Consider the following 13,845-nt stretch of genomic DNA (forward strand, 5'->3'; position numbering starts at 1 on the left):
CCGGCACTCACGGAAAACCTCCCTCACACATCTACATCACACACTATCCCAGTGGAGGCTCAGAGTCGGGACATAGCGGCCTCTGTTCTGACGGCGCGGGCGGGGCAGGGCGGGCGCCTCCTAAAACACAACATCCCCACCCGATGCATCACCCGGCAGAGCCTGCCGGCGCCAGCGCCTGATTTGAATGTCGGCCTGGGGGATGGCAGCAGGCAATTAACGTCCGACTCGCCGCCTGGTCCTTATATGGCGCGAGCCGGTCGCGCCGCCGCCCACGACTCCTGAGTCGATGACTCGGTCGCCGTGACTAGGCGGTCGGCCAATGCCTCTAGGCGGCCTGAGCTGGCTGCGCACCGGTATCCTCGTGCGAACCGGCCTCTTTGACGGAAACAGCTGCAGGTGAGCTAACAAGTCCTTTGGCGGCCTTCAAACAGGGCACGTATGAGACGGCCTTCATACAGAGCAAGTACGAGATGGAATGCAGCGCAGCTTTCTTCAAGACTTCGGTGAAATGGTGGTGTCAGCCAAGGTCATAAAGTCGGCAATGTCAAATGTATACCATGCAAGCTAGTTCAAAGTCACTGCTTATAGCACACTTTCATCACAGCATGCTTCAGAGTTTACTGAGTGACCTTGAAGGCTAAAAACACGTAACGACGGTTAACACTTCAATCGTGAGCGACCTGACACCATCCATACTAATCAACACCAATCTGGATCACGTCATCCGATGACGCTGTATGATGACGAATGCCATCCGCGGATGGCGGCCGCTGCCGGCGGCGGGAAGGTGACTGGCTTCGGAGCTCTCTCCCTCCTCTCCTCACTGGCCGTGGGCAGGTGACGCCACTGGATCAGAAGCACGCACACCTGCTGACCGGTCGCGGCCGCTGATTCAGCAAGGACGAGCGAGCTGACCCAGCATGACAGCACCTGTGATCCAGCACAGCATTAGCTGCTGATGCCGCAATCTCAGCCGGCTGCTCAGCCTTCACGATTCCGGCCAGTCGTTACAGTAACTGCCGGCGCATCGCTTTACGATTTCACCGTCAGTCGGGGTGAGCTATTAGCCCGTAATCGGACTATGCAGCTGTCGCAGTCCATTCAGCCGCCAGTGCGCCGAGCGGCGCGACCGGGCGTTCCAAGGAGTCCGTTCGACCGGCCATGGGGCGCCTCCGCCCGGCGCGGCCGTCCGGCGTGCACCGAGCACGCCCCTTATAAGGCGTGCCGCGCACCGTGCCGAGCTCGGCAGCACGGCTCCAGGCCGTGCACACCCGGCGTGCACATGGCACATGGCACTCGGGCAGCCGTGCACTGACGTCATGCACCAGCGACGGTGCTAAGCCCCTCAGAGGGCAAATCTCATACCTAAGCGCATCATGTTCCTGTCCCACAACACTAGCGTATCTTTCCCGACCGCAGACCGGTCTCAGCTGCAACGGGTCGCAGTCCAAATGCAGGGGACAGGTTTTTATTTACGCTGGCGGTCTCATCCATTCAAGCGGGTGTGTAATCCCACCGTAAACGTACGGGTTTGCAAAGAAACTGACACGGTATTATGGACACGAGCGGAGCAGACGTGAGGGGTTTACGGCCGTGCAGTGACGAGTAGGTGACTCAGAGTCTGTAAAAAGGTGACTCGCTGGTAGAGATATCAAGCGATTGATTGTCAGTGGGTGATGGGTGATGTGTCACCACGACCCACGCACTGTCGGCGGGAGTGGACATGAGGAGGTCGATCGGGGCCGGCAATTACCAGGGCGCTGTGGGTGATGGAGAGGAGAGGAGAGGAGAGGAGAGGAGAGGTGAGGAGAGGAGAGGAGAGGAGAGGAGAGGAGAGGAGAGGAGAGGAGAGGAGAGGAGAGGAGAGGAGAGGAGAGGAGAGGAGAGGGGAGGAGAGGAGAGGAGAGGAGAGGAGAGGAGAGGAGAGAAGAGGAGAGGAGAGGAGAGGGGAGGAGAGGAGAGGAGAGGAGCAGGCGAGATGATAGATACCAAAATAAAAGTAACGTGTTTTTTAGGCTATCTACGAACTGTGATCAGCGATTTAAAACACGAACCAGTCAATAAACATTTGTCTATAATGTGCTGATATTTCCAAAGTTATTTTCTTGGTAGGCTATCAGACGGCGATATTGTGATCCAGGTGCGGGAACTGAAGCATGTTTCGGCTCAAGTGACCAGTGTTTTGGTCCTCCACCTGGGGCGTTATTTATAGCACAAGGCCACAGGGAGCTATCTGATGTCTGGGCACCTGGCTGGCGGCAGAGAACAGGTGTGATCTGGGGGCTCCAGTGCTCCGTGTCACTATATCATCCAGTGGTCAGCGGTGTTCAGCCAGCACCCCCCCCCCCCCCCACCGCCGAGTCACGCACACATACCAGCACGTGTCTCCCCTCCCCTCTCCCGACCTTGGCCGGCGCCGGCCTACACCTGTGCGCCGAGCGGGGTCACCCAGCACCTGGTCACATCTGCAGCCCATGACCTGACCCCAGCCCGACCCCGACACTGACACCGGTCCCCCGCAGCCCACTGCAGCGCCCGTAGTCACCCGACGCGCTCACAGACAGATAGAGCTATTCATTTCCACCTGCGCTTACGACACCTGTTTGTGTGCCCTTGCCGCGCGCGCTGACGCCTATAGAGTGGAGACACCTGTTACCGGGTGCTGGACAGCCACTGACGCCGCTATCGGGGCGGCGAGATACAATGAGAAAGTGGTAAGAGGTATAAATAAAAATGTTCTATCAGCAAACTTTTGCTCGAAGACTTGTGTACTTGGCTAAACTACTACAATGGCTAAATAACTAAAAAATCGAATGTTATGGACACATTGCTGCGAACCACGCTAATCTAACAAGCAAGATCAAAGGCTTTTGTGAACAGTACGACTTTTTAACACGAGACCGGAGTCTGTGGCCGAGCTAAGGATGACCTTGGCCGGCGGTGCTCGCTCGGGGTTCGACACCCGCCGCCTGACACCAATGAGAATCAGCCAACGGACGGCGATGAGCTGGGGAAGCACACTTCTATCTGCGCCCGCCGAGCGCCGCCCGTCCGTCTACAGCCGGCTGCAATTTACACCGACGCTCATTTGCATCTGGCCAGCCCCGGCTGGCTTCAGCCGACCGAGGGTCGGTGAGCTGAGGTCATGAAGCTGTCGTCACCCAGACGCGCTGTCTGGGGGAGGGAGGGCACTCAGACTCAACGTCTGAACAGTGAGGAAAGTCTCGCCCGCTATCCAGAAAGAGGCGCCCGTCGCCAACTGCTCAGCGTTCAATCCTGCACCACACCGAGTTCCATAGACTATTCTTGCCGTCAGCTTAGATTCAAGCACCTTCGAAGCTCAGCACAAAGCTCGAAACTCCCACAAAACAAGTGTCTCCCTCACCACCGACGGCTGCGCCTCTCCAACACCGTGTCAACACGGGAGACTGCGTGGGACCGCCGACTGAGCCAGACCATCAACGGCACGCCTGGAGACCATCTCTACACGCACAACAGCGGGAACAAGGCGCGGACGGGACGCACAACAGCCGCAAGTACGCGGAGGCTGTAACCAGCGGGGGAGAACACAACGCAAACACTGAGCTCTCCACAGCGCCAGAATATGATTAAATGACGTGTAGTGCACAAGTTTCCCCAAAGATCTCACTTATTCAGTTCAAGTTCAAGTTCAAGTTCAAGTTCAATGTATTTCGAATCATTCCATTGCATGGTTTAGTATTTGATTCGATCACACACACAAAAGACATGGTACACCTACCCCGTCCCCCCCCCCCACACACACACACGTACACGCACACATGCACAAACACTGCCGCAGTAGACTGATGAGTGCAGAGCAGCCAGCGCGTCACAATTTTCACGGATATGACAGAAGGCAAAAGCGCTAGGCAGCAAGGTGGCGAAGAAACTCAGCGTGTGTTCCAGAGCTAGTGGTGGTGGGTGGGAGGTGGTTCCAGGAGGTTGCCGCTCGGTAGGAAAAAGCTCGTCTCGACATTGATAAGCGATAATTTGGTAACTCTAATGCACCCGACAGCGTGGAGCGTGTGGCGCGCGCAGACACAGCCGCCCGTGTTGTGAACAAAGTGCGTAATGCCGCGGGAGCGAGCGGGTCCTTCAGCGCTCTGAAAACACGAATGTTGTCGCGATAGGTGACTAAATCCGTGATTTTGGGCCAGCCCAGTGCAGACAACACGGGGGAAATGTGATCACGGTGTTTCGCCCCAGATACGATTCTAGCTGCGAAATTAATGACTTTCTGCACCCGCTTGAGGTGACAACCTACAGCCCCGCCCCAGACTGAGAGGCAGTAAATGATGTGGGGGAAGACATGACATTGAATGAGAAGTTTCAAAACATCAGCTGAGAGGTGATGTCGAATTTTGTAGAGAGAAATAAGGACGGCATTGCATTTTTTGACGACACTGGAAATGTGCTTTTCCCAGGATAGGCTGGGATCAATGGTTACACCTAGCATCTTCACTTGAGAAGATGGCTTGAGTACATGTCCCGGTAGGTTTAAATGGAAAGCTGAGGCTTTCTTCAGGTTCTGGGGGGTGCTAGAAATGAGAAGGCTAGTCTTCGATGGGTTCATTTTCAAAGAGTTTGACGTGAAGTAGTTGAGAACAGCACTGAGGCTTTCCTCCTGTCTCGCTTTTAGGGTAGACAGAGATGCGGGGTCGGTGGAATCTAGTAACTGTGTATCGTCGGCATAAGAAACCAAGCGTCCGTGGGGAACATATGCTGGAAGATCATTTGTGAAGATGCTGAAGAGGATGGGACCAACTAAGGAGCCCTGTGGAACACCGTGAGACAGAGGCAAAGATAGAGACCCGCCTCTCACTACCTGTTGCCGACCAGACAGGTAGCTTCGGAACCAATTCGGATCTATTCCATACCAGCAGAGTTTCGTAAGGAGGACGTCGTGATCAACGCTATCAAAGGTCATCAAGAAGACGACGTTCTTACATGCTTTTTCAAAACTGTGTTTCTATGCACATACTCTAATAAAATGGAGCACAACTCGGCTCGGAATAAATCCTTCAGGATTGACCTGCACTCAAGCCATGTTGATGTTCTATGCGTGTTGAGGTGCTTGCGCACTGTGGAGAAATAGCGCGCACTATAAAGAAATGTCAACGTCTATATACCAGGGGTCCCTCCTGACTTACAACACAACCAAGGAGCGTAATCCAAGAAAGACAAAAGTAAAACAATCGCCCCTCGGAGTAAGTGCCGATACCAGGGACACATGATCTAACTGGCTTGACATGACCCCCAGCTGCCGACCCGATGACAGCGTGTGACCTGACCTGTCGCTGCTGCGGTGCCATGGGGATAAACACATGTCCATCCAGGGTCTCCACCGAGCTCTCCATCCTGGTCTTCTGCTGGCCGCGCTGCAGCGTCGTCGTCTTCTTGATGACCCGCATGGTGATGGACTTGACGGGCCCGGTGAGGTTGGCCTGGCCGTCAGACAGCCGGGCCAGCGCGCCGGCACCGGCGGGCTCGGCTCCTCGCACGTTATCATAATCCTCGGTACGGCGCGAGGACGCGAAGGAGCGCTGCTGCAGACTGTACAGCGACATGGCGCCGGTTGTGCTCAGGTGCAGGTTGGTGGCGCAGTCACGTGCACTGGCGCAGCGCCGGCGGCCCGTCACTGGCGTGCGCTTCACTCGGCCGTCCGTGGACGACTGGCGGCGCGGCGCGCGGCGCGGCGCGGCGCGGCCTCCGCGGCCGCCCGCCGGCCTTATGGAAATGAACCGCCGCGCCGCCACCACCGCCGCCCACATGACCGGTCAGGGCGTGCCTCACGCACAGTGCGTGGGCCGCCGACGCCCCGGCGCCGCCCCCACCGCTGAGAGGCGGCGTGACGCAGCTGCTGACACCACGCCCCCGACGTGACGTCCAACGGCACCGATCGGCGACCAAATCCGGCGATCGGGAGCACAGGTGTGTGTCAGGCCGTGTGACCCGGAGTCACCACCTGTGCCGACCGAAGGCACTGAGCCACGCGCACCGTTTCTGTTACGCAAGTCAAGGCTGGGCTCAATCCGCAGCTTTGTGATATCTCCACAGATGGTTATCACAGCTTCAGCGCGGGGGCGTATGCGGCGCTTCTGGTGAATGAGTCCGCCCGATTACGGGATTGAAGAGAAAGGGCCCGCACCGCGCCCTGTGATGGACGGGCAGTAAAAGCTGACCACCGTCTAGTGGCACCTGTTCAGTTACAGCTGTCCCATAACTGTTGTTTTAAAAGTCCTGTTGTTTAAAGTGTCTTTTTTCAGTGGTCTTTGTCCAGTGACTACTCTCCAATAGCATGGACACCGGAATATTTTCAGATGACTTCTATCTCAGAAACCACTTGTCATTTATCGAGCAAACGGCAACTGCCAGTTGGTAGGAGTTGACCACTGCTCGCTACTCGTTATCCAGTGACCAGTGACCCAGTAGACCACAGGCTGCTGGGTGATGGACGGGTACAGACCAACCGCTCCGGGGTCACACCACCGTCCGCCGCCATCACCGCAGGCGCGCGGCGCCTCGGGCGCGCTGAACAAACACTTGACGGTGCGCCGGTGAGACTGGGAAGAGCCGAGAGACAGCGCGGAGGGTGTCTCTCGAGTGGTGGACAGGCGAGTCGTAGAGTGGCGGTAGTTGGAAAGCTGTCCCCGGCAAGACAGAGACCGGTGGGAAAAAAAGAGTTTAGCGACTGATTTTAGACCGCATTATCAGTCTGTTGCCTTACATCAAAATCACCACATTCGTAATAGCATGCTATGGAATAGTCGAGCAAGCTGAACGGGACTGTGTACACCTGGAAGGAAATCTTCCCACTGAAACGGTTGGACGACGACACATGGTATTGATCAGCGATGTGGCTTAACTGCTTCTCAGTCCTCTCAGCCCCTTCACTTGCTCTCTTGATACCAGGACCTCATCCAGCACGATCTTTCCCCTATGTGGGCAATTATGACCGAGCCATCTCCGGCAGGGATAGCTGGCAAACGCCTATAGATACTAAAGCCTGCAGGTATGAATATTATTATGTGCAGCATTATGAAATATTACATATACTACATTGTTTTGTGTATGAACTATGAAGCATGACAACTGGTACATAATTTGCTATCATTCCCGCGGCGGTCATCAAATTGCATTCGTAATGCTATGCTGTTTTGATGCAATTTTGGTCATGAATAAACGAAAGCAATGAGAAGCCTCCGAAGACAAATGTAAAATACCGCTCAGGAGAAAACTTCAATAGAGATGTGCATTTTGCAGTGTGCACGTCTCATTATGCATCGCATTACATATGCAATGCATGCTCTGTAATTTTATGACAAAAATGCTCTCGTATGACAAGCTTGTACTGGCTCATGACGAGCAGGCAACAATGTTGTACTATTTGAATATTCATGATTTTTCAGAAATGACGTATGCAAAGATAATGTAATAAGCATTGCGAGAACGCTAAATTTCCACAGGGCAATATCTTAGCTTAGGTACAGTTTGTGTCGAACGCTCACCTGCATGGGTGAAGTTTACTTATAAATTTATATGAAGGATACATTAAATTCAAGTGGAAAACACAGCCCTTGTAAGGATATCCAGTGGTGTCCAAGACTGACTGGACAGACTAGCCGACTCAGACCTAGTTAAGCTACTCCCAGACCAGACCAGCCAGTCACCAATGATCACAACAGACCATGGCATCCGAAGAGACCACGAATAGACTAGCTTCGTCTACCTTTTCCGTCTGACCCACGCAGCTGTGTACGCCGCGGACCAGGCTCTCAGCTGTACCGGTATGAGTTCGCTACGGGCCAGCCACTCTCAGAGGACCGAGCCGGCCGCTCTCAGCTCGACAGGTATGAGAGAGGAGCGAGCCAACCGCTCTCGGCTCGACATGAGGACCGAGCAAGTCGCTCTCAACTCTACAGGTATGAGACAGAACGGGCCAGCGTCTCTCTGCTCGCCAGGTAAATATGAGAGCGGAGCGAGGCGCCCGGGCCAGTTGCTCTCAGGTCTACACTCGACAGGTATGCGAGAGGAGCGGGCCGGATGTCGGGCGGGCCGCGGGCGAGGACGCACCGCCGACCGGGAACAAACAAACTCAGCTGGGCGGCGGGCGAACCCGCCGGCACCGACACGGGGCAGTGGGAAACGGCCGCCGGTCAGTCTCGAGAGGAAGAGAGGTCCAGCGGTACAGGCACTGTCCGCTGTATGAAATGATAAAACTGCGTGCTGTGTAAGGCGACCAGACCAAAATCAGTTTTGTAGCGCGACTCAGGTAATGACTAAATCAGTCGGGTATTCGCATGCAGTATACTGAGGATCCTATAAAATGCATACCGATTACGTAACACACGTTTATATTAGAACTGATTGGGGTCATCAATGGCAATAATATTGAAGCATCCAAAGCACCCAATGATGGGACCTTTTGTTTCGCAATGCATTCAATGACGCTACACAATGTGATACCTACTGCACGTCATGAATTGCTGCCATATCCTTACGTAGCATTGTCTGAAATGACGTAAGTAGCCAAGGAATGACTAACAATACCATTCAGTTGTTATGGCCACCATCATAAAATACACCAATAAATGACCTATCCCGAAATGGATCGACTACCCACAAGAACAGGCCCGCCGCGCAGCCCCGCCCACTACCAAACAGCCGCCATCAGCCGGCCGGCCCCCATATGACTACTCCCAGCTGGGTCCGTGGAGCGATCGGCTAATCAGACACAGACAGTGCCCGGGGCGTCCCACGCCAGCTGCGGGCAGTCTCTGTCTGACGGCAGACACTGCCGCGGGCGATATGGGCTCCCTAATGAGACTTCTGGACAGTGGAGGGAGGGGATGGACGGTAATGACTGCGAGCGAGTCATACTACTGATGTTGCTCCCATTCGTGTATGAATGCGGCGCCCACTAGTGACAAAGGAACAAGTGCAGTGAGTGGCATTCGTGCTTTCAGGACCAAATGTGGTAGGAGAGAGACCTTCACTCCAACTCGGTGCAGTGGGGAACCATGGTCACGCCGCCGTTCTTGCAGAGCCAGGTGGTTACTAATAACAGTGAAACATTAGCACATACTTCATGGACTGAACTGGTAACAACTGGACCTGGGATAATCAGAGCCACTTGAAATTAGAATATAACCACCCGCCGAATGGCCACATTACGGCATTAGCCCGTGATGAGGCAGCGCCAGAAGGCCAGGCAACCAGGCTGACCGTTGTGTATGAGGAACCAGCCGAGCACAAACGGCGTGAGCGGACACGACCTGCCCGAGTACAAAGGATTCCAAATTGAGACACAAACTCCGCCCTAACTGCCATATCGACAGGCTGCATTGTGTGGCCATCGGCGCGGATGAGGCCTAACCACGCCGAGCACCGTCTGAATACCGATCGTGATCGATCTCCACTCAGAGTGTAGTCAGAACGTGGCCCGATTCGGCGATAAAACCCGCACACAATGCTACGACTACACACCACTTAATCTGCATGATTTTTCACTTTGCAGCGATTCCAAGACCATCGCAAGGTCAGTTCATGAATGTATTGGTGCTGTACCACCGGCTGATGGATACAGCATCAGGTTTGGGTGTCTGCCGCACCAGCTGGTCCCCCCCCTCGCAGCTGCTGACGCCACAGCTGGTCACCAGGCTGCACCAATTCGCGTGACTCATACGGACTAGGTAAACAGACACAGCAGTAGTTCCATAACTCGGCTACCGGCGAGGTCCTTATGGGAAGGCAAACCAATCGGCACAATTGCGTGTCGGTCTCAGCGCATACATTCTTAGTACATGCATAAAACATGGACTGGCTCATTGGTCAATGTTGTATTGTATTGTGGATATGTCAGGCTGGAAGATGAAAGAAGACCAAAGAAACAGAAAAGGAAATAAGACCAAGGAAAGACTCAGTAAATATAAGAAAGAAAGGTAAAAAGCGGTCATAGTTACGTAGCGCCATGGCAGACCACGGGTGGGGTGTGATTGAGATCACGAAGACTCGCCGGTTACCTACATTCGAGACGGTGTCGTCGTTTTGCAGCACGGCCGGCGCCGTCTCCGTGTCTGTTCCGGTGTCCGCCGGCGGCCGGGCCGCGTCGGGCGCATCTCCGGCTACCACCAGGTAGGTGACCCGTGCCGGCTGACCGCTACCGACGCCCAGCCCCAGTCCCCTGTCGCCCAGCCACTGCAGCGGCCGGGGCCGGCGACGGCGCCGCTCCAGGTCCCACTCAGGGACGCCCAGCAGACAGTAGTTGCGCTCCCACTGTTCAGTGCAGGACCAGAGCACGGGTCGGTACTCGGCCGCCGCTGCCGCCGCCACCTCCTTCCGTCGTCGTCGACGTTCCAGGCTTCCCCGCTCTGAATGGGAGTCTGGCTCCAGCCGCGGCGGCGGCCGGCCGCAGCGGGCGCAGACACCGCCGCGCCGCCGCCGTGACCCGCAGCCCAGGCACGGCTTGTGCAGTCGCAGCCGCAGCGAGCCGTAGCTGCCGGTCATGGAGAAGCGTCGGGCGCCGGACGGAGGCTCCGGATCCGGATCCGGCGCGGCGGCAGACACCTCGCCCGGCTCGCTGGGCGAGGGCGACTCGCCGCGCCGCGCGGCGGACGGCTGGGCCGCCGTGGACGAGTCCGACCGCGTGCGGAGGTACTTGAGCAGTTTGAAACCAGGCATGGCAGTCTGTGCAGGGTGCAATATGACAATCTTCAACTGGTCACCGCCACTGGCTCAGACACATCGTCACAAAGAGCGCGACGGCGCGTCCAAGCGTCACAATCTTGGACGCTCCTAGATCGACGCCAGAGCTCGGTGATTCTCAGATGATGTCCGGTTCCCAGCAGTCAGTGGCGGCCGATCACCGCACCAAAACTCCGCCAGAAGCGGAACTAAACACCTCCATCCGGTCTGGATACCGGTCGGCCGCACACTACACCGTCTCAGGGGCACACTTCAGCACCGTCGCACTGCCTAGAGAATCACCACTGCCACCAATAAACACGGGCGCCAGTAGAAGACACACGCCAGATCTGGCTTTCCGTACCGCCATCGCGCCAGGCGCGCCGTCCGGGCCCGCCGGCCGTCGCTCGCTCACTGCCACCGGCCGAATCGACGCACCGACGACCTCGATGGCCCGTATGATCGTCGGTTCCGACGGCGTCGATCGGCGCCTCGCACGGGAGGTGCTGTCGCGGCGCGGGGCGCGGCCCGTCTGCCGGTGCCGGCCGAGGACAGCGCGGTGCGGACCGGACCCGCTCGGCAGGAGATCACACGGCCCGCCGACCGCCGGCGCCGCCGGCCATGGGCGAGCTATGTTTCCGGCCGAGGGGAGGCGTCGGTTCGGATCGCGTCTCCGATCAGGTAAGCTCCGGAACTAACGGGAGTGGCCGCTGTAGCAGAGCGCCTCCGGTGTCTCTGAACAAGAGTGGTTACACAAAGCGTAAGAGACTGATCAAAGGCAGGCTGAGAAGCGCTTGAGGTGCTGGTGACCACCCCGTGCCACGTGGGGCTCGCCGTATCAGGGCCGCGTGTCGTGGGCGCCGGCTGCAGACAGTTCACCACCGAGCACGATCAAACGACAGCAGCGGTCACTGCTCTCGTCACATAGCCACGGCCATGGTCACAGCCCACCAGCCACGCCCCACAGCTGGTCTACTGAGGTCTAAAGGCTTGCAAAATGCAAATCACACCCCAGCCCACAGGCCAGGAACGCACCACCCGGCCAGTGCGAGAATCACTCAGTCCGCCAATCGATACCACTGAGATGAGACTCAATCGCCTTCGACACCGTTCCCCACTTCCTATCACTCCATGGCACACCGTCGGAGGCAGGCGAGGTCGTCCGACCACTCACGACCGCACGGTCTCGCAGGCCGACGGCGGAGTACTGGGGCGCCCGTGCCGCCGGCTGGGCGCAGTGACCGCCGCTGCTGGCCGCTCCCACAGCCTCCGCGCCGGTCGGTCGTGACGGACGGCACGAGCGGGCTGGTACCGGCTGTCTGTCCACGCCGGGGCGCCGCGACACGACACGGCACGCTGACACGTCTCGCACGGTTGTCAAGGGTGACACGGCTGACACTGGACTGACACGTCTGACACAGGTGACACCCGCTGACACGGCTTGACACGCGCTAACACGGCTGTCACGGCCGAAGGTAGCAGTCAGCGCCGTTAGTTACGAGTTCGGTGCGCCGCACATGCAGTCTGCAACTGTCATATTTCCTCTGCAGTCACTGGAGACACTCAAATCACTAGAGTCGCTCGAAGTCGTCACTGGATTTATGCAATATCTGAACTTGCCAAATTCACTGCAGTCACTCCATAGTCACTGGCCACTGCATTAGCAGCTACTAGAGTCGCCTGGCGTGGTCACCGAAATCACCTGGCTTGAGTCACTGACAGCAGCGTCGGCCACCTGACTCTCCAGACGAGCCGCTCCTGTCCTGATCCGTCCGACGGTCCTCGGATCAGTGTCACAGTGTTACCGCGTGAGTCAGCTGAGAAGACACTACAGTCGCCGCCAGCTTAGCTCGGCCGAGATGGGGTGCGCCTGTCCGCTGGCACTTCTTGAAAGGACTGAGATGGGCTTTTGGTCACTCCGACGGCAGTGAACACCGTCCGCCAGATAATCCGTGGGCTAGAGGCCCACTTGGAGCGACTTGAACCAGCTATGACCTGCTCAGGTACACTCTGGCTGACTATAAACGACTCAAGCCAAGCTAAACTGTGATCAACTCCAGCTGACTCCAAACTCTTGCCGACTCCAGTCAGTCAGTTGAGTCGTCAGCCAAGCGAGCCGGTGCGAGTCAGCTCTCACGACAGACTGAGAGCGCTCCTGCGCGGACCACTGAGCACCGCCGAAACCATGACCAGCGGTCAGCGACTGCACCCAGCGGCCAGCGACTGCACCCGGCGGCCAGCAGTGGGCGGTACGAAGCCCCGGGAAGCGATCCGATCTCCCCAGCGCCACTGATACCACCGGCGTCCACAGATGACCGTCGGGTGATTGCGGTCACCGACCTCTGTTAGTACCGTGCTCAATTGAGCGTGTAACGACGGTGGCCGGCGGGCCCCAATTAGCGGTTCTGTATATGTCACGTGATACACGGTAGCACGCGCGGCACGACACGCACAATCCTCGGCCACAGGCAGTCTAGACAGGCTCAGGATGGGACAGTGGGATGGGAAAAGGTTATGGGGTGGAGGGATGATGGGAGAGGCTCAGGGCGCCGTGAAAGCATAGGCTTAGAGGGTCAGGGTGCCGTGACGGGAGAGGCTCAGAACTCAGGGGGCGCGGCGCACGTTTCAAGTGCGAAGGAGTGGCGTAGTGCTGACCCGTATGGGAGGAGCACACTGCACCACAGAGGAGAGATGACGAGCTGACCGATGACGAGGTATGGGTGCGCCGTGCGGGTAGAAGAGGTCTAGTAAGGTGTGCCGCCGCCAGCACCGCGCACCACAGCCGCACTGTCCCGCGTCACTCCAAATACTGACTGGTGGTGCAGCATGGAAACTAAGGGAGGGGCGGCACCGGGAAGACATGTCGCCGTCGGGTCACCGACCTCATCTGCGTCAGGTCACCGTGGGGGCCAGGCGGGGCCGCCAGTGTCGTCGAGTCTTACAGGCCACCTGCCGGGGAGCGACCCGTGCGAGCCGACCGATCGCAGCGCCGCCCAGCGGACAAACGGAGAACTATCAATGCGACGCCGCCTAGCGGACATCCTTGGAAACACGGTAGTGATACCGGTCACGATTGTCCAGCGCCAAGCGTGACACAAGTCATGAAAAATGGCGGTGGAACAGAGCACCAGCAACTCC

General features: G+C 57.2%; 1 protein-coding gene across 5 annotated transcripts in view; it reads right to left on the minus strand.

Annotated features, from left to right (window-relative positions):
• The window catches only part of LOC122393155 (microtubule-actin cross-linking factor 1-like), a 215,643-nt gene that overhangs the window by 121,216 nt on the left and 80,582 nt on the right, over nucleotides 1-13,845 (minus strand). Inside the window, exon 1 of one of the 5 annotated variants that reach the window (XM_043389221.1) lies at nucleotides 10,051-10,344. The exons of 3 other annotated variants lie outside the window; for them this stretch is intronic. Coding sequence is in view for 1 of the 2 variants with exons in the window: in XM_043389210.1 (XP_043245145.1) it covers nucleotides 5,316-5,591 (276 nt within the window). In the remaining variant the exon portion in view is untranslated. Of the gene's footprint in view, nucleotides 1-5,315; nucleotides 5,649-10,050; nucleotides 10,345-13,845 lie in introns of those variants that run through there. One more of the 5 variants, XM_043389210.1, reaches the window with a different exon arrangement.

This window comes from Amphibalanus amphitrite, unplaced genomic scaffold (genome assembly GCF_019059575.1).
Source record: "Amphibalanus amphitrite isolate SeventyFive unplaced genomic scaffold, NRLGWU_Aamphi_draft 000024F_arrow, whole genome shotgun sequence".
In the NCBI taxonomy this organism is placed as follows: domain Eukaryota; kingdom Metazoa; phylum Arthropoda; class Thecostraca; order Balanomorpha; family Balanidae; genus Amphibalanus; species Amphibalanus amphitrite.